The sequence below is a fragment of the Malania oleifera genome, chromosome 10, assembly GCF_029873635.1.
Source record: "Malania oleifera isolate guangnan ecotype guangnan chromosome 10, ASM2987363v1, whole genome shotgun sequence".
In the NCBI taxonomy this organism is placed as follows: domain Eukaryota; kingdom Viridiplantae; phylum Streptophyta; class Magnoliopsida; order Santalales; family Ximeniaceae; genus Malania; species Malania oleifera.
The window spans coordinates 59,421,325-59,445,491 of record NC_080426.1 but is presented as its reverse complement, the minus strand read 5'-3'; the positions used below and the strand labels follow the sequence as shown (position 1 = coordinate 59,445,491).

The following is a 24,167-nucleotide window of genomic DNA, read 5'->3' as shown; positions in this document are numbered from 1 at the left end:
CCGATGATATTTTATCAAGTGACTGAAGTGCTATTGACTTTGAAAATATGCAAACAAAATAGGCACAAATGACTAACGTATAGGGACTAGTCGACTAACCCTATTCTGACTTTTAGAATGCGCTATTTTTAAAAGAGCACGGGCGATTGACCCTTCGTGTCTAGTCAACTAATGTGTATGTTTAAACGATTAACAACGTTAATCTTGTTTTGAGTTTCCAAAACTTGCATGATTGGTTTCCAAATTGAGAGAAAATTTAGGGAAAACTTTTTGAAACCCTAGTGCACTATTTATACACCATATTCTCGTACATTAGGGTAAGAAGAATAATGGAACGACACACATTCAATCCAAGCTTTTGGTTATACTGCTAAAATATTTTTCTAAAGAGGTTGTTATGTTCTTGCTGAAAACTCATGATAATCTGATTCTTTCTTTTTAAACTCTCACTCATAAATCAGATTTCTAGTGATATACTCTTCGAGCTTCAACTTCTATATTGTTTTATTTGAAGTATTGTGATTCTAGCGTGTACAAATCTGCTCTATTAAGGAGTACTCCTTTGTACAAGCAATCTTGCTTTGTTTGTGTTGTTTTCAACGATTCAAGGATTTTGAATAGTTTCGTAGTGAGAGGGTTATTCTTGTTAGAGAGGCGAACTCTACCTTGAATGGAGAGAGGTCTTACTTCACCTGGTAACATAGTTGGAAAAAAATCCTCATAGTGGGTTGCTTGAGGCAAGAACGTAGGTTGTGACCAAACCATGTAAAAATCCAGTGTTCAGCTATTCTTCCCTTTCTCTTTTAAATTTATACAAGATATAACCTGTGTGTATGAGTACTTGCTAAATATTTGATGGCATGCTGAATATATGAGAACTTGTTGAAAAAAAGAATCTTGTTGAATATTGTGAACTTTCTGGACATAGTTTTTTGTTGTGATTAATATATATCAATTGCATGATTAAGTTCTTGACTTAAAAATTAAGACAAGCTTACAACCCTGAATTCATGAGTAAATAATCTGAGGTTAACTAGTTACAAATTAATTTCCAAATTAAAGCTTAAATGTTGAAATAGAACAAGTGGTTTTACAAAAATTGCTTTTAAAGGAAAACATTATCCAATGCTGAAAATCTGATCTTGATATTGATTATGCTATTGAAGCATAAGTTGAATCACTGAATTTGTTTTTTCTTGAATACATCATTGAGAATTGCATAAAATCAATCTTTACCAAATTGATTAACTAAATCTCTTGAAGTTTGATTTTGTATTTTTAAGTTTGGATTTCATATTCACATTCATATTGACATCTAGGACTCCCGATTGGTATAGTACAGCCGCTGCATAGATATATTGTGTATGTAATCATTGAAGTTTAAAATAATCAAGGGCTAAAGTAAATAGGTAAATTTTAAATAACCCAATTCACTCGCCCTCTTGGGAATACATCCTAATTTCTAAGATTATTGTGTTCACTATCATGGGTGTTATTTATCATGTATTTATCTCTTCACATGTAGTTAGACAGCACATGCAGAGGAGTTTTAAATCTTGATGTACATTGTTGGCCAATAACCTAATAGCTTAAAATTTTAGGTAACATGGTAATCTAACACATTATTTGAGCATGGTCCTCTTGAAACTCTATTTCCATCAATCGTCACCAGAAAACAGTATTCCCATGGTTGCTTTTCCCTAATCCACCTCCATCCCATACTAAATCACAAAACCAACCATATACCCATAACCAGACCCCCCCCCCCCCCCAATGACCCACACCACAAAACCCCATTGCCAGAGGCACTCCACACACCCCCATGTGCCAGCCAAATGTTGGTAGGGCTGAAGTGAAGTTATGGCCACTTTCTTAGTTCTTTTTTTCTTCTGTCATGCTCTGATTCCTTTTTTAGACTATATTATCACATTGTTAGGCCAATTTCTTTGTTGAAAAATTCAACCTTTTTCAAGCACTCATGGTATTCAGTTAATTTCTATCTGGGCTTTGTGAAGGCTTCCCTGTGAGTTTTTTGGAGTTGTGGCAACATTTGTATGTTTAGTTGTGAGGTTGTGGTAGTGTTATATCCAGTGAGTTGTTCACCTCGTCCATGGTTGTGTTGGTGCTTTACATGGTTTGTGATTGTTCTGAATATTAATTGTTCTTCTTTATTTTGGTGTGGTTGCTGATTTGTGAGTGCTATGGCAGTGGTATACCCATTGGTGAATTGTTCAGCTCGTTTGCCATTATGTTGATGCTTCACATAGTTTGTTATTGTGTCGATTAGTTTTGATTGTTCTTCTTATTTTTTTTTTATGTGATTGCTAATTTGTGAGTGTTAATATGGAATTTATAAATCCCAAAAATTTAATTCCTACATAACTACCGCAAATAACTACTCAAAAGTTGGATGGAAAAAACTATATTCAATGGTCTAAATTTGCTCAGATTTATTTAGTAGGATTAGGGAAATTTGACTACTTACTACTATTCGATTCTTATTATGAGAAGATAATAGACGTGTGGGTTCAAAAAGATGCCTTGATTGTTTCCCTTTTATGGAATATGATAGAGCCAAAGATTGCACAAATGTGCATGCATCTATATATGTGCAAGGAGATTTTAGTTTATGTCAAAATTATATATTCCAGTAATATTACACATATGTATGATTTATCGTGGAAGTGCTTTTTGTTACAACAAGAATATAGGAGCATTGCAGATTATTTTGGAGAGATGAAGCTTACTCATAAGGAGCTTAACATTGATCATCCTATAATTGCCGACTTTCGTGAGATGTAGAAGTAGAGGGAGTATATGACAATTCTTCATGTTAGTAGGCTTGAGACTTGAGTTTGAGGCAGTTCGGTCCCAAATACTCAGTAGTTCCAAGCTTCCATCATTGTTTTTATTTTTATTCTCGTGCCCTTCATGTTTCCTTTAGCACGCATTCTTTTTCTATTGCATCTGGCTTTAAGAGGACAACACTTGGTTCAAAGAGTGATTCTAGTTCTTTACTAAAAAATCGCAAAAGTAATTGTAGTGGTTTGAGTAGTTGTAGTGGTAGATACAAATGAGGTAGAGGTACTCCTTGCAAGTGCGCTCCTTGTGGATGGAAATAATCATAGTATGGTGCAGTGTTGGGATCTTCATGGTAAACCTTCACATATTGCCGATGCAGCCACCACAGACTTTAGACCTTTGGGGATAGCCAATGCATCAACCACTAACTCCTCACCTTTGAGGTCAAGTGGGGGGCTAACAAATTGTATTTATTTTAGAGGAAGAGTATTCCATGTTCTAGTAGTATCAAGCATCCCAACAAGCATCTCTTCCCATTGCATCTTTTGCCTAAACATGTAATCACAAAGTATACTTGTCATCTAGTACTACTCATTCTAGTCCTTGGGTTATAGACTCTGCTACCACTGATCATATCATAGGTATACCTAGATTTTTCTCCACTTTCCAATAGCCTACAAATTTACCTTGTGTTACTGTTGTTGATGGATCCACTACTACAATCAAGGAAATTAGGATTGTTAATCCCACTTCTTTTATTTCTCTTCATTTGATTTTATATATTACCAAATTTCCTTTCAATATTATATTTGTTAGCAAAATTACTAAATCCATGAATTGTTCAACTACATTCTTCCTATTTTTTGTGGTTATTAAAGATTTGAAGATGAGGAGGACAATTGGCAGAGGGCATGAAGCTGGTGGACTCTATCACTTTGAGCCACTATCTTCTTTGATCACCTGTACTATTGCTACCAGACCTTTCCAAATTAATTGTCACTTTGGTCATCCTTTGTTGGAAAAGTTAAAATGTCTTATTTCTAGTTTGAGTTCTATATCTAGTCTTGATTGTGAGTCTTGTTAGTTAGGAGAGCACCATCGTGTTTCTTTGGCTTCCTAGGTCAATAAATAGGTTTCAAGCCCTTCTATATTAGTTCATTTAGATGTCTGGGGTCCTATTGTCGTTGTGTCCAAGTTGGGTTTTTGGTACCTTGTGACCTTTGTGGATGATCATTCAACAATGACTTGGTTATATTTAATAGAAGATCGTTCCAAGCTATTTCATGTATTTTGTGCCTTTTGTTTCAAAATAAAGACTCATTTTGGTTTTCTAGTTCAAATACTTTGAAGTGATAATGTTAAAGAATTTTTCAATGCACAATTCACTACTTATATGACTATGTTTGTTATTTTTCATCAATCATCTTATGCCCACACTCCTAAAAAAAATGGAATTATAGAGCAGAAAATTAGACATCTTCTTGAAATCACTCACACTTTAATTTAACAAGTGCATGTACTTAAAATATTTTGGAGTGATGATGTGCTTACTGCTTGTTACAGATCAATAGAATGCAATCCCCTATTCTTAGAGGTAAATTTTCATACTTCATTTTCTTTCTTAATCCACCTTTATTTTCTCTTCCTCCTCGTATATCTGGTGTATTTCCTTTGTTCATAAACTAACTCTTGGGGTGGATAAATCAGATCCTTGTGTTATAAAATGTGTCTTTCTAGGTTACTTGTATACTCAAAAGGGGTATCATTGTTATAGTCATGTGCTGCATCATTTCTTTATTTTTGTTGATGTTATCTTCTTTGAGTCTACACCTTACTACACCAAGTCATTGAGCACTTCTGATCTCAATAAATCTCTTACTTTGCCTAATCTTCCAAATTCTACAATTATATCCTTGCCTAACGAACCATTTGAGTATCTGAGTAGTTTGAGTCCTTCTCATTGTCTTGATCATCCTAATTTACAAGTATATTCATGATGGTGACTCCAAGGAAGAGAGTCCCCTCTAGCTTCTACTACCTCGCCTTTGGTTTCCTCATCTAATGATCATACTTCCCATGATGTTAATCTCCTACTGCTGCTCAAAAAGGTAAACACACATGTACTCAACACCCCATTTCCAAAATTGTTACTTATAAGTCCTTATCACCCTCCTATTATTGTTTTTTCATTCCTCTATTATCTACGACCCATCCTAAATCTATTTTGGAAGCCTTGGCCCATTCAGGGGGGAGGGATGTTATGGTTGAAGAGATGAATTCTTTACATAACAATGGTACTTGAGACTTGATACCTCTTCCTCCTAATAAGTCTGTGGTTGGTTGTGGGCTTACACTGTGAAAGTCAACCATGATTGTTCCATGGCTCGTCTAAAGGCTCGTTTTGTTGCTAAGGAATGCACTCAGGCATATGGTCTAGATTATTCTTATACTTTATTTTTGGTTTCCAAACTTACATCAGTGCGGTTGTTCATCTCCTTGGCTACTCCTTGTCCTTGGCCTTTGCATTAGTTACATGTGAAAAATGTCTTCTTGCATGGTGACCTTGAGGAGGAGGTTTATATGGATCAACCACCTAGTTTGTGGCTTAGGGAGAGTTATTCTTAGTGTGTCGGTTCAAGAAGGCTTTATATGGTTTAAAACAGTATCCTGAAGCATAGTTTGGTTGTTTCAGTGTTGTAATACTTGATATTGATCTTCGATGGCGTGTTGTGGATCATTCCGTGTTTTATCGTCATACTTCATCAGGTAGGATTCTTCTTGTTGTTTATATGGATGATATTGTTATTACAAGTGATGATGATAAAGGTATTCAGAGTCTCAAACATTTTTATATTTATTAAGTTTCATACCAAAGATTTGAGACTGTTTAAATACTTATTGGGTATAGAAGTATCCAGATCATGTATCAAAATTGTTGTGTTGTAGAGGAAGTACATTTTTTATTTTTTAGATTAAACTGGCTTGTTAGGATCTAAACCTGTTGATACACCTATGGATCTTAACAGCAATTTAATGTTGGATATGGGTGATTTTCTACCTAATCATGGACAATACCAGAGAATTGTTGGAAGTTTGAACTATCTCATAGTTACTCGAATGGATGTATCTTTTCCAGCAAGTTTTGTGAGTCAATTTCTAGATTCTCCAAGGGCAAGTAATTGGAATGCAGTAATTTGCATATTGAAATATCTCAAAGGTGCATCTATGAGAAGTCTTTTATATTGTGATTAGGGTCAAACTTATAACCATGGATATATAGATGCAAATTAGGTTGGATCGCCTTCTAATCAAATATCTACCACTGGATATTGTATCTTAGTTTGTGATAATTTGGTTCCTTGGAAAAGTAAGAAACAAACTATGGTGGCAAGGTCAGGTGTTTAATCAAAATATGAAGCTATGGCTTGCACGACCTATGAACTTGTCTGATTGAAGAACATATTGGAAGAATTGGGTTTTTTCGCATTCTCGGCCTTTGAAGTTGATGTGTGATAATCAAGTTGCTCTTAATATTGCATCCAACCGGTCTTTCATGACGAATGAAGCGTATTGAAGTCGATTGCCACTTTGTTTGAGAGAAACTTGTGCAGGAGCTCATTACAACCACTTATGTGAAGTAGGACACATAGCTTGTTTATTTGTTTACCAAAGCATTGGGGGTGGTCATGTTAATTCATTTGTAACAAGTTAAAGCTTATGGCATTTATGCTCCAACTTGAGGGGGGTGTTAGAGGTTATATATATCTTTAATTATTATTATTATTATTATTTGTTGACCTTATTGGTCACGCCCGGTTTTGATTATGATAAATACTCAATGTATCTAATGAGTGTTTAAGGTTTTGTGCAGGAACTAAGAGTGTTAAGATCAAGATGTGCACAAAGCAAGCAAAGCTTGAAGACCAATATATAATTTAGCATTGTAATATATTTAATTGGTCTGTAATAGTAAGTAGGTATTTGGTTTGTAATAAGTTCACACACATCACATGTATGATTTACTACATAAGCTCAAACAAATCATGAATAAGAAAGGACCTTAGAAAGACCTTAGGGTGTACCCTTCGGTCGACCGACACTGGACTTTTTCAGTGTCTTCAAATTGGACCCTAAGTGACCTTAGGACACACACATTTACACATATATTTGTTAGGCACTTAAATAGGGCTTGCTTGTTTCAAAACAGGACCGAAATGCACACATGGTGCACTTTCGGTCGACTAGCCAAGCTAGTTCATTTTGTCCTAGTCAACCGAAACCAGGCCTTGGTCAATAGTTGACCAAGGCCCTGGTCGACCGAACCAGGTAGTTCAAAAGGCCCTGGTCGACTAAAACCCCCTGAGGTCAAAAGTTCGACCATCTGGTCGACCGATCACTTTTGTACTCCAACTACCAGGTCGACCGGAGGGTCCTCGGGAGAAATCCCAGCGGTCTGGTCAACCGAACCAGGTAGTTCAAAATTTCCTGGTCGACTGAACCTCAAAAATTTAGGAAATCGCCCTCTCCTAGTCGACCGAGCCCTCAATTCAAAATTCCCTTGGTCGACCAAACCATATAAGACTCGGTCAACCGAACTTGTTCTGGTCGACCGGACCTCTCGAGTTACCCTGATTTTTTTTTACTGTAGTTAATATTTTTTAAACAGGGTTAAAATGCTTTAAACATCATTAAACTTTCCTAAGAATACCCAATAGGTCCCCAACGGCCATATTTTCTCCTATGCCTATATATATGAGATCACTTGAGAAAATTAGCATGGATTAGCCACTTTGATAAGGGAAGAATTTTCTGAAGAAAAAAAAACCTATACTACTCATTTTCTTAATCAAATTAGTCATACTTGCCTTTTATTATTGCCTACATCACTTGTTAGTTGATTGAGTGTTTTGCTTAAATAAGTTTGCTCTCCTTGTGCTACTTGTTTGACACGATTTTCTTAAGAGCCAAACCTAAGGATTCTTAGGGGGGCTTTTGCTAATAAGTCTGTCCTAAGAAGACTTTGTTTGATCTTCTAAGCTTGCACCTTTATTGCAAGATCTTAAGAAGATTGTATTTGTTTTTGGTTGCAAAAACTTTTCAAACACTTCCAAATATCTATTGCACTTTAATCTTGTAAAATATTTGAAGAAATATTTGTTTGTGTGATAGTGGTCTTTGTTGCAATATTCTTTCACTCATATATTATTTGCTGAATACAAAGATTACATATCTTTTGCAAACCAAGCATATACATCATTTAATACTTACATGCTTTAGTTATCTTACTGATTGAAATACTAGAGACTTGACATCGTTGTGTGAACTTCTTTGTTGAATATCATGTGAAACAAAGATTGCTTGTTTGCCACTCTCATGCACGCATTACACATATAGAAAATACTTTTGAGAGTTGAACCATTTAGACCACATTGAGCTTACATATTGAATCATATTGTGGTGTATGTTATTATGCGCATTTGGGTACATATCTGCTTTACACGAAAGTACAATCACTGTACCATCTGATTATATACACATTTGTTGTATACCCAGACCCGAGCCTGAAGAGGGAGACTAGCCCTGGAATAGTCCCGGATTGGCTTAGACCCGGTTAGGAAAGTTAGGTGCGCCGTCCTGTTAAATCGTGTAAGTTGAGGTCAGCTCTGCTAATTGACCTAGTTAAGGTTGAGGTCAGCCCTATGTTAATTTGACCTAGTTGTAAACGGTGCCACTCTACCGTTAAGTGAGCTATTAGTGGAATCCTTTGGCTTGCGAGCTAGAGGCGGGGACGTAGGCACAGTTGGCCGAACCCCAATAACATATCGTGTATTTGCTTATATTTCCACACTTTATATTTACCGCACGTGTATGTTAGTATCTGAGTGATGCGCTTGATTTAAATTTCCATATATTATATTTATCAGCGTATTTGGAACTGTGTAGAAAGACCCCAGGTTACCAAAACATATTGATTTCTGACTTAACCTAGGAGAAAAGTTAAAATTTCCAATTCACCCCCCCCCCCTCTTGGGAATACACCTTTTATAACATTATTATTATTATTATTATTATTATTATTATTATTATTATTATTATTATTATTATTATTATTATTATTATTATTATTATTATTATTGTTGTTGTTGTTGTTGTTGTTGTTGTTGTTGTTGAGTGTGTTAGTATGTTAATTAGTGATTTAGTAAGGGTATTATTGTCATTATAATGTCTTTAAATTTGTATTATAAGAAGAAGAAGTGACCTATCTTAAAGTTAGATCATTCATTTTTAATCAAATCATAACAATAGCGTCCGTATCATATGAAGTATGAACTGAAAAAATAACTTACTAGTATGTTTAAATAATTTCAGCTGCCATAGAAAACAAGTTTAGAGTTTGTTGCTTACCATATCTTCTGTTAAGATAACGAGATAAACCAGCTTGTATGATTCCTAATGCAACATCATTGATGGTCTGTGAAGCACAAATAGAAAAATTTTAGAAATTAATGCTAGTAATAGTAACAATAGTATTTATTTATTTTTTTTAAGAAGGTAAAGATTTTATTAAAATGATGAAATTGGCTGAAACATACAAGCTCAGGCCAAAAGCTTGAGAAATGAAAATGAAAACAGCCAACACAATAGATATAACACCCAACACAAAACATACACAAACAACACCAACACATAAGAAACAACCAATCAATGAAAAACCTCAACCAAAAGGCAATCAAATTAAGCTCCTAAATCAACTAAAATGCAATGAAACTCTTCCCAATCCAAATTCAAAAGTACGGGATAGGACCTTGACCACTGGAAAAGGCAAGAGAAACATCTAGAGAGAAATTTGGCGGCTGAGGAGGCACGCTTCTGAAAGATCATTCTATTTCTTTCTTTCCAAATTTCCCAACACACCACGCCCATAATGGCTGCCCCGAGATTCTTCAGAAAACCTTTAAGGAAGGTTGAATTCCACATACCATAGAACAAGCAGAACTCAAATGGCATGACGAAATGCAATTGAAGCAAATGGCAAAAGGAAGACCACAAAGTTCTACTGAACTCACAATGAATGAAAAGATGATTCACGTTGTCACCTTACATCTTGCAAAGAATGCACATCGGATCCATATTTCATCCTTTTCTTTGTAAATTATCTGTTATCAAAATACAATTATTGATTACCAACCAGCAGAAGATGCTCACCTTTAACGGAATGTGGATGTTCCAAATCGTACTTACCGATTTAAGACGACTGTTATGGGCATGATAAGAGAGAGATTTATAGAAACTTGCCACTAAAAAGATATTAGAGGAATTGAGATCCCAAAAATATGAGTCAGAACTGCCTTTTCTAATCGGCACTTTATTAATCAATTTCAGAAGCTCCAGCATATGATTAGCCTCCCTTCCTCTACTCTGACAATTAAATTTCAAATCCCAAAGAGGGTTGTTGTTATGGAAATGCAAGAAATGTGCAATTTTTATCCTTTTCTTAGATGACATAGCAAGAAGGTCAGGGTATAGGTTTTGTATAGTTTCCATGGAGACCCATTTATCTGTCCAAAAATTTGTTTTTATCCCATCCACAACCATGATCTTCATATGATCCCACATTAGCAATTTAAGCTTGAGGATATTCATCCAAAGACTTCCTCCCATGCGACTAGAGGGGTTGGGAAAGCACTAGTTGGAAATATTAATTCCATACTTGGTGTATATCACCTTTTTCCATAGATTGTTGTCTTCCAAAGCAAATCTCCAAATCCATTTCTTGAGAAGAGCTTTATTCATGATTTCCAACTGCTTGATTCGAATATCTCTCTTATTTTTAGGAAGGGTCACTAAGCTCCATTTGACCAGGGTATGTTTAGCACCCTCGGCCAATCCTCTCTAAAGAAAATTTCTTTTATATCTTTACATGATTGTACAAACCCTCCTTTGCAATGGCAAAATAGACATGTAGTATATGGGAATATTGGAGAAGGGTGAGCAAATCAAAGTTAGTCTACCCTTCATAGAAAGAAATTTTGATTTTCATGCATGTTACAAGCCTCCTTTCCATTTTTTCAAGAATCCGGTCCCAACAATGCTTATATGGAGATTTTGTTCCCAACAGAATGCCTAAGTAGAAATAAAGGAAGGAGTCCAGTAACAACTCAAAGTTTCTGCCTTAGAATCCACATCCGTAATGTCACCAATCGAGTACATATGACTTTTTGACAAGTTGACTTTCGAACTGGTAACAGCCTCAAAGCAAAGCATAATTGCGCTAATATTTCTGATCTCTGAATAAGAATTATCGCAAAAAATCAGAGTATCATCAGCGAATAGGAGATAAGAAAGATTTATAAAATGAGGTCTATGATGAATTTTGATTCCCTGGATCAACTTTTTATCCGAACCTTGGGTTAACATTTGAGAGAGCGCCTCCGTGATGATAAAAAAGAGAAACAGAGATAAGGGATCCCCTTGCCTAAAACTCCTCAAGCTCTTGAAAAATCCAGAAACCTCCCCATTAAGCAATACAAAGAAAGAAGCTGAAGAGATACACCACTTTATCCAATTTCTCCATTTAACTCCCAACCCAAAAATGTCCGTGATATTATTAAAGAATTCCCAATTAACATGGTCAAAAGCCTTTTTCCAAATCTAGCTCGCTAACAAGCCTTTTTCTTCCTCAAGAAATCAATGCTCTCAATTTCAACGAGGGCAATATCTAGGATTTGTCTACCTAAAACAAACGCCATATGATTGTCTGAAATTATCAATAGGAGCACCATTTTTAGTCTAGTGGAAAGAACCTTAGCCAAAATTTTGTATAAAATTCCCACCGAACTTATAGGTCTAAAATCTTTAATATTCTCTGCTTCGCCTTTTTTTGGAATGATTATAATAAATGTCGCTTTGAGGTTTTTTTCAAACTTCTCATTTGAGAAAAATTATTGAAAGACCCAGATGAAATCAGTCTTCAAGAATTTTCTAATAATTTTGAACAAAAAAAATAGTGAAATCGTCTAGGCCCAATGATTTGTCCCCATTCATTAAGGACACAGCTTTCCAAATTTTTTTCTTCAAATAAAGGACTTTCAAGCTCATCCCTAACATGGGAAGGCAAAGTAATTGTATTTTCCGCTGAAAGACGAGGCCTCCAGGAGAAAGGTTCTGTTAGGAAGGTCCTAAAAAACCTTAATGGCTTCACCTTTGGATCTCGACAGGTTTCTCACAGACTTTATTCTTAATAATCATTCTTGAAATGAAACTATTTTTCCTATGCATTGAGGCCATTTTGTGAAAATATATGATGTTCTTATCTCCTACCTTGAGCCATATATAACTCCTTTTATTTGGTTCTCCACAAAACTTCCTCCTCGTCCAACATTTGGAGAAGATTTCTATTTGCTTCCTCCGTGAGGGCTTTTTCATGCACCTCGAGAATACCCGTTTCAGATTTTTTATTCTAGTCATCCAAATCTTTAATTAGTTTTTCCTTCCTTCAGTGCTCCCCCGCTGAGAATTCCTTATTCCAAATTGTTAACTGCTCTTTGACATACTTAAGCTTCTATGCCAAAACAAAGGAAGCTAACCCTTGAAAAGACGTCGAATCCCACTAATTCTCAATTTTTTCTTTGAAACCATCAACTAAGAACCAACTATAGTCAAATCTAAAAGGAAATTTTCCCCAAGTACCGCTACCACAGTCCAGTAAAATGGAATTATGATTCAAAATACAACGAGTTAGAGCTTTTTGGCAGACCTGAGGGAACAAACCCAACCATTGCGGAGAGATAAGAAACACGTCCAATCTAGAGAGAGTGGGAATAATGTGATTATTTAACCAAGTAAATGCGGCCCCACTGAGCAGGAGATCAACCAAATCCCATTTAGAAATAAATTCTGATAAATCACACATGGACCTCAAAATACGAGCACATCATGTTCTCTCATTGGGAAACCTCATTTCATTGAAATCACCACAAATGCACCAAGGAAGGGGGGGATTTATTCTTTATTTGAGAGAGTTCTGCCCATAACAACATTTTTTTCCTGACGACTATGTGGTACATAGTCAATAGGATCCATCCTCCACCCGCAAGGATATTTTGGAAAGTCACTATGATATAAAAATTGCCTTAAGCAATGTGCTTTTGCTTTAAAATATTTGATTTCCATGCAACCATAATGCCTCCTAAAGCACCCCTAGTATCCAAAACCGCCCATTCGACATTGTTGATTTTTCATATAGATTTCATAGTTACACTTTCAATGGAATCTAACTTCGTTTCTTGTAAACAAATAATATCCGGTTTCCAAAAGTCCATCATGTGCTTGATTCTACTCCATTTTTTTGTGACAGTTGAGCCCCTTCACACGATAGAATTTTGGGATTCATAATTGCATTGAAATTGTATCTTGGGGTGCCTTACCTTCCTCAATATTCATCAATAGAAATTTGAAATTTGATCCACAGTCCTCCTTTTGATACCAACCTCACTGCCAATATCAGTTGCTCTTTCAATAGCCCATCATGTGGTTTTCTCCGAATCTAAAACAATTTTAAAACAAGAGAAATCCACTACTAATGCACAATTGCAGCAGGGAGCAGGACTTACCTGTGAAGGGTTCTATGTATGCATGGAATCATACCTTCAGCCAACCACCCTTTAGGCTTCCATATTTAAATCTCCTTGGGCCCAGTTATTTTTTGGAATAAAGCGTCGTGTTCTTTTCTTGGGCCTCCCATTTTTTGGAATAAGCTGCATTTGATAGGTTGTGGCCTGCTGTGTGTACTGCTGCTGCGTACACTACTGTTTCAGGAAGCAGTTTGAAATTTGAATTTTGTAATAAATGCGGCACGTGGGCCTTTGCATGCATGTCTGCATAACCTCTGCTTGCTCCCCAAATAGCTGACTGTGATTGACCATGCGCAAGCCTCGTGTGCGCCCACTCTTTGCCTTCATCTTCCTGCTTCTTAATGTTGCTACAGCTACTTGCGGCTGGAATGTGCACCTCTCCTCCGATCGAAGTGTTATTTTTACAAAACTTTAGCTCTGTAATATGCTTACTCCCTACATTTTTGTTTTCTTTCATCCACTGTCGGGAGTTAGCTTCACCCGTGACCACCTCCGCACAAAGGACGCCGAGCATACTGACAATCTGCTATGGAGATTGTGAGTGCTTGGGTTCTTGAGGGTGGATCTATGCTTTTCCACTTCAATTTATACCTTTTAATAGATATCTTTATTAGACATGAAGATGAATTCAGGAGCTTCTCTTACTCCTTTGATTTTAATTCTAATGTATTCTCCTAACCAGTCCATATTGTTGAAGCCAACAAATTTTCCGCCGCGTGCCAGAGCAATAGCCTCAATGGTGGTTCGGCTGCACAGGTGAAGGGGAAGTCTCTTAAAGTGAAGCCAGTTATAATGCCTCTGGTTCTTGAGTTTTTGACAAGGTGCCAAGGGGCTCCATCTGCTTAGTGTGAGCTTGTGTCCTTTTAGCACTTTAAATTTTGATCTCGATCCATGCAATTTCTCCATCTCCTTGCTCCCAAAAACAAAAAGGATCTGATCAAATGCCAAACTTCTAACTTTAACTGTCCCACTAATAATCCACATCTTTTTAGACTAGTTTCCAACATCTCTAATGTCACCGAGGATTTCGTCAAAGCATCCAATGAGATAGCCATCTAGAAAGCTGATTCTCTCCTCTGTTTTATCCTTATCTGCTTGAAGAAAAATTCTTGAATCCATGAAGGAGATTTTACATACTCCTCCAGTGGGCAAATTAATCCCTAACAAACCTTGTTTATAAGACTTGACTGCCGCTGGTGGAACATTTAAAGAAACTTGAAATCCATTGTGCTTAGGAGCTGCAATTGTGGTGGGGCATAAGGGTGGATAAAAAAAGGATCGTGGCCAAATCTGGCATGAATTAGCCTGGGATATCACTCATTATGATCTTGTAGTAGTACTACTACTACTACTACTATGCAGGGTCATGGTCAAACTAATATTTTATAAGAACCTGCCTATAGCACATTTTTCTTTCTTATCTTGTCTGAAGATTAAGGAGAGTAAATATTTTTGAAAGGAAAGGAGAGAATATGCAAGAGTCTTCCAGTGTACAAACAAGAAAGTTGCAACCCTAACAAATGGAATGCAGAAGCTAAAAATAATTCAAAAATCAGAAGTGTCAAATTCTGATCCAATTGACACATGGGTGAAGCGTAGCCTAAGAAAAAAGAATGCCCTAGATCAATTCCTAGATGGAGTCCAACCATATTAATCCTTCATATGAGTAGTTCATGTTAAGGATCATGCTGAAGATCTGCCTTAATTCTAAGACATTAATTCTGATTAAATTTTCCATTTTATTTGTTCGTAAATTAGTATGTAATTAGTGTACCTAATCCTCAATTCATTATAAATAAATCATACACCTCTTTACAAGTGCGGTGGCTTTTCAAACCTTATCATGGTATCATCCTAAACGATCCACCCTAATTTCATTAAGCGTCGCAAGCACTCTTTTTTTTTTTTCTTTTTCTTCCGCAGACTTAATCCTTTCTCCTCCCTCCATCGCCACACCCAACCATTCTTTCCCAGTGCCTCCCTCACTGCCGCTCCACCTCTATGTCATTGCACAGCAGGCCACATCATATTCTCTCTACAACTATGAGACGTCGATGGCTGACACCACTTTACCTCTCCGGCTCTCCCTCAAACTCTCGAATCTCTGTGTCTCTATGTATCTCATCATCATCATTCATCACTTCTGGCCTGGCATGAGTGCACCCAGCTCTTTCTCCCATCCTTTCCGCCAGACCTCCGAGAGTCCCAACCTGCTTCACTGTAGAGTTGGCGATCCCATTCCCTTCATTCTGGTTGCTCCTTCGTTTAACTACAAGCCCAACTACAACCAGTGAGTAAACTAAATTAGCAATCCCCAGTGACACCTCTCTCCCCAGCATCGCAAGACCTTTAACTGAATCAAAGTGCAAACACTCCTTCCTATTCTTGGAGATTACCTTAGATCAGCCGAATCAAATGATCTGTAACTTGCCGGTTTGGATCTTACGAACTGTGCTAATCATATGGCGCAATCCTTTCTCCTTTCCTGGTGAACCTGCCAATGATAACTCTCAAAGAATACTCTCTATTGACTCTCCTTTCCTGATGCCCATACCCAGCAACCAGCGCCATCAATGCTCATTGATGTCACTGCATCTCTGTTGCTGAATCTCTATTGTTGCATACCATTTCCCTAAACTAGCGAACCACCGTCGCCACCACCTATGGTTGTTGAATCCACCCTCCTCCCTTTCAAAACCCTCATTCACATGGTTACCGTCAAACTCTTCTCTTCCAACTATCTTCTATGGAAGAGCCAATTGCTTCTTCTCTTAGAGAGCCAGGACTTAATCAGTCACGATGATGGAACCCTTGCGCCCCCACCCCGCTTTGATCCTACAAATTCTCAGACACCGAATGTCAAACATGTGGCGTGGAATACTGCTAACAAGCAGCTCCTTAGCCTTCTGTTGTACTCCCTTACAAAGGAGGCCATGGCTGAAATCGTGGGTCTCTCCACTTTATGCGAAGTCTGGGTTATCTTGGAGAATACCTTTAGCCATCGCTCCAAGGCTCGTGAAATCCATTTGAAGGATGATTTGCAATTGATGAAACGTGACACTAGGTTCATTTTGGAGTACACCCAAGCCTTTAAGGTCGTCTATGCTCAACTTCATGCAATCAGTCGACCTGTTGATGACACAGACAAGGTATACTGGTTCCTCCAAGGTCTTGGCTCAGAATTCTCAAGTTTTTCCACATCACAAATGGCTCTCACTCGTTACCTTGTGTTGCTAACTTGGTGCCCAAAGTTGAGAGTTTTGAACTCTTTCAAAAATCATTGGAACCTACTACCCCGCCCACTATAGTTTTCACTGCTACCCATTGTCACCCTTCAAAGATGAACCAGAGGACCAATTCCTCCAAATATCAGCAAGTTTGAACTAGTGACTATGGATGCAGACAAGGGCGTTCCTCCTCTGGGTGTTGTCCCTTGCATTGCCAAATATGCCGCATGGATGGTCACTATGTGGATCGATGCAGCAAACGATATGATCACTAGGGTCATACCTCTGAAGCTCATCTTGCTGAAGCCCTCACCTCATCATGTTCCATCCCCAATTATAAGGCTTCAGATTGGTACTTAGATACAAGAGCTTCGGCCCACATGACTCCAGCTCAATCCAACCTAGATCAGTCAATTTATTATATGGGTAAGGATTGTGTTATTATCAGAAATGGTACGTCACTACCCATCACTCACACTGATAAAATTTCCCCTTCCTCTGATTTTCACCTATTAGATATTTTGGTTGTTCCTCACCTCACTAAAAATATGTTGTCCATTAGTAAATTAACGTCTAATTTTTCATTATTGTTACATTTACTAACAACTCCTTTACTGTTTAGAATCGCCAAACGGGAAGGGTGAAGCAACCGGTAAATGAGATGGCGACTTATAAGTGCTAAATCGTGGAAATTCTACCTTCATATGATTTATGGCATGCTTACCTTGGACATATGAATCATTCTATTATTTCTCTTTTAAATAAAAAAAAGACAGCTTTATCTTACATCTTTATTGCCATCTCCTTTATTATGTCATACATGACAACTTGCAAAGAATCATCGATTGCCTTGTACTATTAATGAACATCGATCATTCAAAGTGTTAGATCTCATTCATTGTGATATATGGGGTCTTTATCCTATAAAATCAAAATTGGGTTTTGCATACTATGTTTAATTTATTGATGACTTTCCTCATTTCACTTGGCTTTATACATTGAAATTGAAATCTTACTTCTATAATATTTTTCTAAAATTTCAAAAAATTTTGGAAAATCAATATTCTACCCATATAAAAATATTTCAAAGCGATGGTGGTGCATAAGTCACTAGCAACTACTTTAAAGCACACCTTCGTACATCTGGCATTCATCATCAACCCTTTTGTCCACATACACCTGCCCAAAATGATTGCATTGAAACGAAACATTGTCATGTGACTGAGACAAGCTTGGCCCTCTTTTCCATTCTCACACTCCTACTCACTTCTGGGTTGACGCTTTTAGCAGTGCTTCTTTCATTATCAATCGTTTGCCCACACCGCTTCTCAGAGGTAAGTCCCCCTTTGAGCTTCTATATGGTTCTTCTCCTAATTGTGCAAACTTTCATCCCTTTGGTTGACGTGTTTATCTTTGCTTACGTGATTACATGCCCAATTTGATGAGAACCACTTCCTTTTCATACATACTTCCTAGGCCCAACTCATGTCCTCCCTCCACTTGTCCAAATTTATGGAATCCATTCTTCCACATACATATATTCCCCTACCTTCTCCTACACCACCTTCTTGACACCTTCCTCAATCCGAAACCAACTCGTGTATTATTTGTTATGATCCAATGGATGAGTGTTTGCAGGCTGCTAATTCTCATGCAAATGCCCCATTGGGCTCCCATCCTATGCTCACGTGAACCAAAGTTGGTATTTTTAAGACTCGCCGCCCTGCACATCTTAGCCTTATGAAATCCTCTAGCCTTCTTTCTTCTCTTCTTGGTTCCAATGAGCCAAAAGGATTCAAATCAATTGTTAAGAATCCTGCTTGGCTTGCCGCCATGGATGAAGAAGTTCAAGCTTTGCAAACTAATCGTACGCTTGACCCACCAACACCAACATTGTGGGTTCCAAATGGGTGTTTTCGACCAAATACTTACCTAATGGATCTATTGAGTGTCTTAAAGCCCATCTTATTGCCAAGGGCTACACTCAAGTACCTGGTCTGGACTACACTGACACTTTTAGTCCTGTAATCAAGGCCACCACTGTTTGTGTTGTTCTTTCTCTTGCTATAACCAACAAATGGCCTCTTCACCAACTTGATGTCAAAAATACATTCTTCAATGGCCTTCTAACTAAACATGTTTATATGGAACAACCCTCTGTGTATATTGACCCTTGCTTCTTCAATCATGTCTATTAATTGAAGAAAGCTCTCTATGGTCTTAAGCAAGCCTCTTGTGCCTGGTGTCAGCGTTTCAGCTCCTTTCTCACTCACCTTGGTTTTTATTGCAGTCGTGCAAACACATCTCTCTTTGTTTTTCATAAGCAGTCTGACATAATATATTTGCTTCTCTATGTTGATGACATCATTATTACAGGCAACAATACCAAGCTTCTTGACAGTTTTACGTGTAAGCTCAATTTTGAGTTTGCTATCAAAGATTTATGTTCCCTTAGTTACTTCCTTGTTCTTCAAGCTAACCCCACCACTTGATGGTCTTATTATCAATAAGTTAAAATATGCATGGGACATTCTTACACGTGCTCAACTACTTAACAGCAAACTCGTCCACACCCTAATAGTTGTTTCCCAACACATGTCATTTGATCTCTAGCTTGTCGGTGCTCTTCAATATCTGACTATCACACATTCTAGTATTGCTCATGCTATCAACTCTATCGGTCAATTTCTCCACTCTCTAACTGAAGATCATTTCCTTACTGTTAAACGTATTCTTCGCTATATTAAGGGCACACTGCATTTTGGCCTCATATTTCATCCATCTGCTACTCCTGGTGCTTTAGTTGCTTACTATGATGTAGACTGGGCAGGATGCCCTGATACTCGACATTCTACCTATGGTTATTGTATTTATCTTCGCAACAATTTGGTGTCTTGGAGTGCAAAGAAATAACCTACTGTTTCTCGCTCAAGTTGTGAATCTAAGTATTGTGCATTGGCTCTCACTGCTACCGAAATTCTTTGGTTCACACATCTCCTTCATGATCTCAAAGTCCCACTTTCGCAGTGACATCTTCTACTTTGTGGCAACATGAGTGCGATCTTCTTGAGCTCCAATCCAATTTCTCACAAGCATTCCATTAAGCATGTTGAGCTCGACTACTGCTTTCTTTGTGAACTTGTTCTCGCTGGCAAACTTTGCACCCAATATGTGCCCTCTCATTTTCAAGTTGCCGACATCTTCACCAAAAGTGTGTCAAGACCTCTCTTTGAATTCTTCCAATCCAAGCTTCACGTCCGTTCAAAACCGATGCTTAGCTTGCGCCGGGGGGGGGTGTTGAGGATTATGCTAAGGACCATTTTATTTGTTCATAATGTATGTAATTAATATATAATTAGTGCACATAATCCTCAATTCACTATAAATAAACAATACTCACCACGTTACAAGTGTGGTGATATTTCAAACCTTATCAATTCAATTAACATTGTGGTGACAAGAAAGAATTATTTACCAATCTCAATGAGCATCGGCCATAAATATTCACGCTAGAATACTTGTATAATTTAGCTTTCATCCATCCATATGAACTTTGAATACTTTAATTTGCCCTCCTAACATGTTTCTTAATTATCAAGGAGCATGCATGCAGCAAAAGCATCAATTGATGGTCATGTGCAAAAGCTTTGGACAGTGGGACATGGGTGCAAAGTGACACAAGCATTTGCTGTTTTCCCTTTATTTTTCACTAGTAAAGCAAAAGGATATATATATCTGTGTGTGCGCGTGTGTGTGTGTGTACTCTTTGCAACTTGATAGGAGTAGTATCAACAAATATAGTTGAGAACCATATTAAGCAAGGCTGTTTCAGTTAATGGTTATGAGACTTACTGCACCCATTGCATTCTTTACCAACTTAACGTCATCCAGGCTAACCGTTCTGTGGACAAATCTTCGAGAAGTGGGTTGGATCTCTGCTGAACGGCTGAGAGGCGTTTTTGTGTCTTTTAAGAAGAGAACTGTTGCAAGAAACAACAGAAAATCAACCATTGTATTCCAATACAATCGGAGCGTCGACCAAAACCCCCTAAAATTATTTGAGTCCAACTTCTTCTTCACAGGCAAGGTAGGCGCTGCCTCTGGGTCAGATATTTTCCGAGTGCACGCAAGCAGAAGAGACATAAGAGAAATGCCATCCCCAAGAGAGTGGTGGATCCGAAAAACACCAGTGGCTTCAGCATCAGAGGTTTTGATGTTGAGAAGATGGAGATCCCATAGAGGTTTTGAGGAGTCAATTGGTGTTTTGCTAAGGCTGGAGATGTAGTCTTCGACAAACTTGTCAGGTGAGTTCATCTCTAGGTCTATGTCTGGGATAATTACATGCTGTTCCAGGTCCACTTCTGTTTGAACCCATCTCATCTTCTTACCATTTTTCTCATCTGCAACCTTCATGTAATTTCTGAGTTAGCTAGCAATTCAAAAATATTTAAAATTGAAAGTTAGAAAATGTCCTTGACACCTACACACACACACACAGAATCTATCTGGGCGTAAATGAGATTGGTTTGGGATGTGCTGGACGACCAGGTGTGGGTTGTTGCCAGGTGAAGTATTTCCCTAACTTTTAAGCTCTCTCTCTCTCTCTCTCCGCCACTGGGCATTCATATGCATCATAGCTAACGAAATTCTTATCAAAACTAGCAAGCTCACTTGAACCCATCAAGTTAATCTGTACTGAGAAATTTATTTTTTTTGTTAATGTCATAGAGTTAAGACATTGTTAATGCGAATGAAAAAGAGAGTGCACTATTAAAAAGCTTCCCATAACAAAAACCACATTGCCAGTAAAGTCAGACTTCTCCAAAAATTCATTAGATCATGTTGTCTCTGTATTTTAAGCAATTCTCAATGTGTTGCATCAGGTTAAAGGATGTATTTTCTAACCTGCAGACTGGAGAAGCGAGGATGCTTAAGCAGAGTATGTTGTAGCTGGTCCTTAATGATGTCTGGGTTAATTCGGGTCTTTAAGCCCATGATGGCTATGATATAGAGATTACAACTGGGTTCGTGAAATAGGCGAGCCACTGGACTCAGTTTCTGTTCTTCTTCTGTATTAGCCTGCATTCCTTCTCCATATTCATCTCTCTTTGTGCGAACAGGCTTGAGTCGTCCTTGCTTTGTTGACATGAAACCCTCAACTGTATCCATGTTATTGAACTAAATCACTGAATTGAAGCTGGACTGGGAGCAGTACTTTGTATCTTTTGAGTAAAGTGTGACCACACTGGCTTTGTAGGTTTGAGCAGTAGGAAAAAAGGAGAAGAATGCAGAGCAGGAGCTGTTGGGCGGTTCATAACTTCATATAGCTAGCTAGTGATGGCAGCTTATTAAAATACGTTGTACGCTTCTCCAGACGTCATATGCAATAATTAGCTAATCGAGCACATGGATTTTGGGAATTTTTTTTTTTTTTTCCCTCCTCCCATCCAACCAAAGGGGTGATGGTGTCGGGAGTTTTTTACCAAAATATTATAAAAAAAGAAATCAAAAAATACAAATATGAAGGAAATTGAAAAAATTTACATAAATATATCCAAATAAAAGTCGATTTAGGTTTTTAAAAAAAAAAGTCAGCCGCAATTCTTGATTGGCAAAATAAAAAAAGTAAAAGTTGAGAACCGACTTTCCAAAAGTCAGTTTGGACTTAAAAAGAAAAAAATTCAGCTTCAATTCTTGACTGTTAAAATAAAAATAAAAAATAAAAATTGAGAACCGACTTTTCAAAAGTCACCCCTCTAAAAACCAAATCTCAATCCCCCACCCAAAATCAAATAATAAAATATATATTATTTTTAATTTAAATAATAATAAAATATATATTATTTTTAAAATTTTAATATTTAAATAAAAATTTGTAAATAAAAAAAATATTTTTTAGTGTCATTTAATATAAAAAATATTTTCTACTTTTTATTTATTTTTCAAATGAATTTAAAAAAGTAAATTAATTTTTTTAATTTCAAAATATTATATAGAAATGAATACAATAACAAAAAAATTGAAATAATTTACTTTTGAGAATAATAAGACAAAAATGACATCTTACTTCCTAATTACATAAAAAAAATTATTTAAAAAAACTAACTTCCATTTTTTTTTTCCCAAAATAGAAATTTTTTTCTAATTTAAATTAATCTTTCCCTTTTTCCGCTATTTTATTTTTCTTTCAAACTAAATAGGACCAATATACTACAATGGAATTTATCATCTCTTCTACCAGCACAGCCCGAAGGGAGCTGTGTGGGGCAACATCGTTTGGGCTCATTTCATCTCCGAGAATCTCATCAACTGGGTTGCCCTTGACCCGACCATCTACCCATCCAAGCCCTTCGACATAAATGGGTGCTGGTCCGGATCTGCCACCATCCTCCTGGGCAACAAACCCGTCATCCTCTACACTAGACTCGACCCCTTGAACAAACAGGTCCAAAACTACATCGTACCCGCTAACCTATCTGACCCGTATCTCCGTGAATGGATCAAACCCGATGACAACCCCCTTGTGGTTCCCACCCTAAACATGAACACGAGCGCGTTCCGTGACCCGACCATGAGCTGGATCAGGCGAGACGAGCATTAGAGAATGGTCGTCAGCAGCCGAAAGAAGCACCGAGGAATGACCTATATGTACCAAAGCAGAGATTTTGTGAATTGGATCAAGGCGAAACACCTACTCCACTATACTCTGAAAATCGGAATGTGGGAATGCCCGAATTTTTACCCATAGTGTGTGATCGGCACAGGTTGGACACATTGGTGATGGTTTTTTTATTTCATTACATTGTTCTTCCATTCCATTATTTCATTTTAATTGTTTTTTGATCCTAGATTTTTGTGCAAGTTTTTTGTTTTGTTTTTTTTTTTTTTAATTCAAACCGACTTTTGAAAAGTCGGTTAGGTAAGAAATATTTTTAAATTTTTCCTATATAAAATATACATGAAATAATATGTTAAATAATTTTTCCATTCTTAATTATATATTAAATAATTTTTTTATGTAATTAGGAAGTAAAATGTCATTTTTTGTCTTAATATTCCCAAAAGTAAATTATTTCAAATTTTTTTGTACTATATTCATTTTTATATAATTTTTTGAAATTAAAAAATTAACTTATTTTTTTTAATTCATTTGAATTAAAAAATTTGTTTTTGTATTATATAAATTTTTTTTTTTAACATTAAGAATAATATTATTTCAAGCGAATTTTCATTTTTTGAAACCCTTCAACTATGAATTTCACTCTACTTCCTATTCGCCAAGTGGGAATTCGTGAGTGACCTAATTGATGAGGTCCTTGAAGATCAAATGAGCTCAAACGATATTGCCCCACATAACTCCCTTCGGACTGTACTGGTAAAAGAGATGATTGATTCCATTATAGTACATTGGTCCTATTTGGTTCGAATAAAAAGTAGAATAGCGAGAAAAGGAAAGATTAATTAAAATTAGAGAAAAATTTTCTATTTTGGGGAAAAAAATGAA

The 24,167-nt window shown here is 37.0% G+C and overlaps 1 protein-coding gene and 1 pseudogene across 1 annotated transcript in view; one reads left to right on the top strand and one right to left on the bottom strand.

Annotated features, from left to right (window-relative positions):
- Nucleotides 1-21,832, bottom strand: part of LOC131166702 (wax ester synthase/diacylglycerol acyltransferase 11-like) — a 60,573-nt gene extending 38,741 nt beyond the window's left edge. Inside the window, exons 1-3 of the mRNA XM_058125278.1 lie at nt 21,569-21,832; nt 20,516-21,070; nt 9,208-9,274 (exon numbers count right to left, since the gene is read on the bottom strand). Of these exons, the coding sequence (XP_057981261.1) occupies nt 9,208-9,274; nt 20,516-21,070; nt 21,569-21,832 (886 nt within the window). The remainder of the gene's footprint in view (nt 1-9,207; nt 9,275-20,515; nt 21,071-21,568) is intronic.
- A 116-nt stretch (nt 21,833-21,948) lies between these two features.
- On the top strand, nt 21,949-23,411 carry LOC131166701 (beta-fructofuranosidase, insoluble isoenzyme 1-like; annotated as a pseudogene).
- The last annotated feature ends 756 nt before the right edge of the window (nt 23,412-24,167 follow it).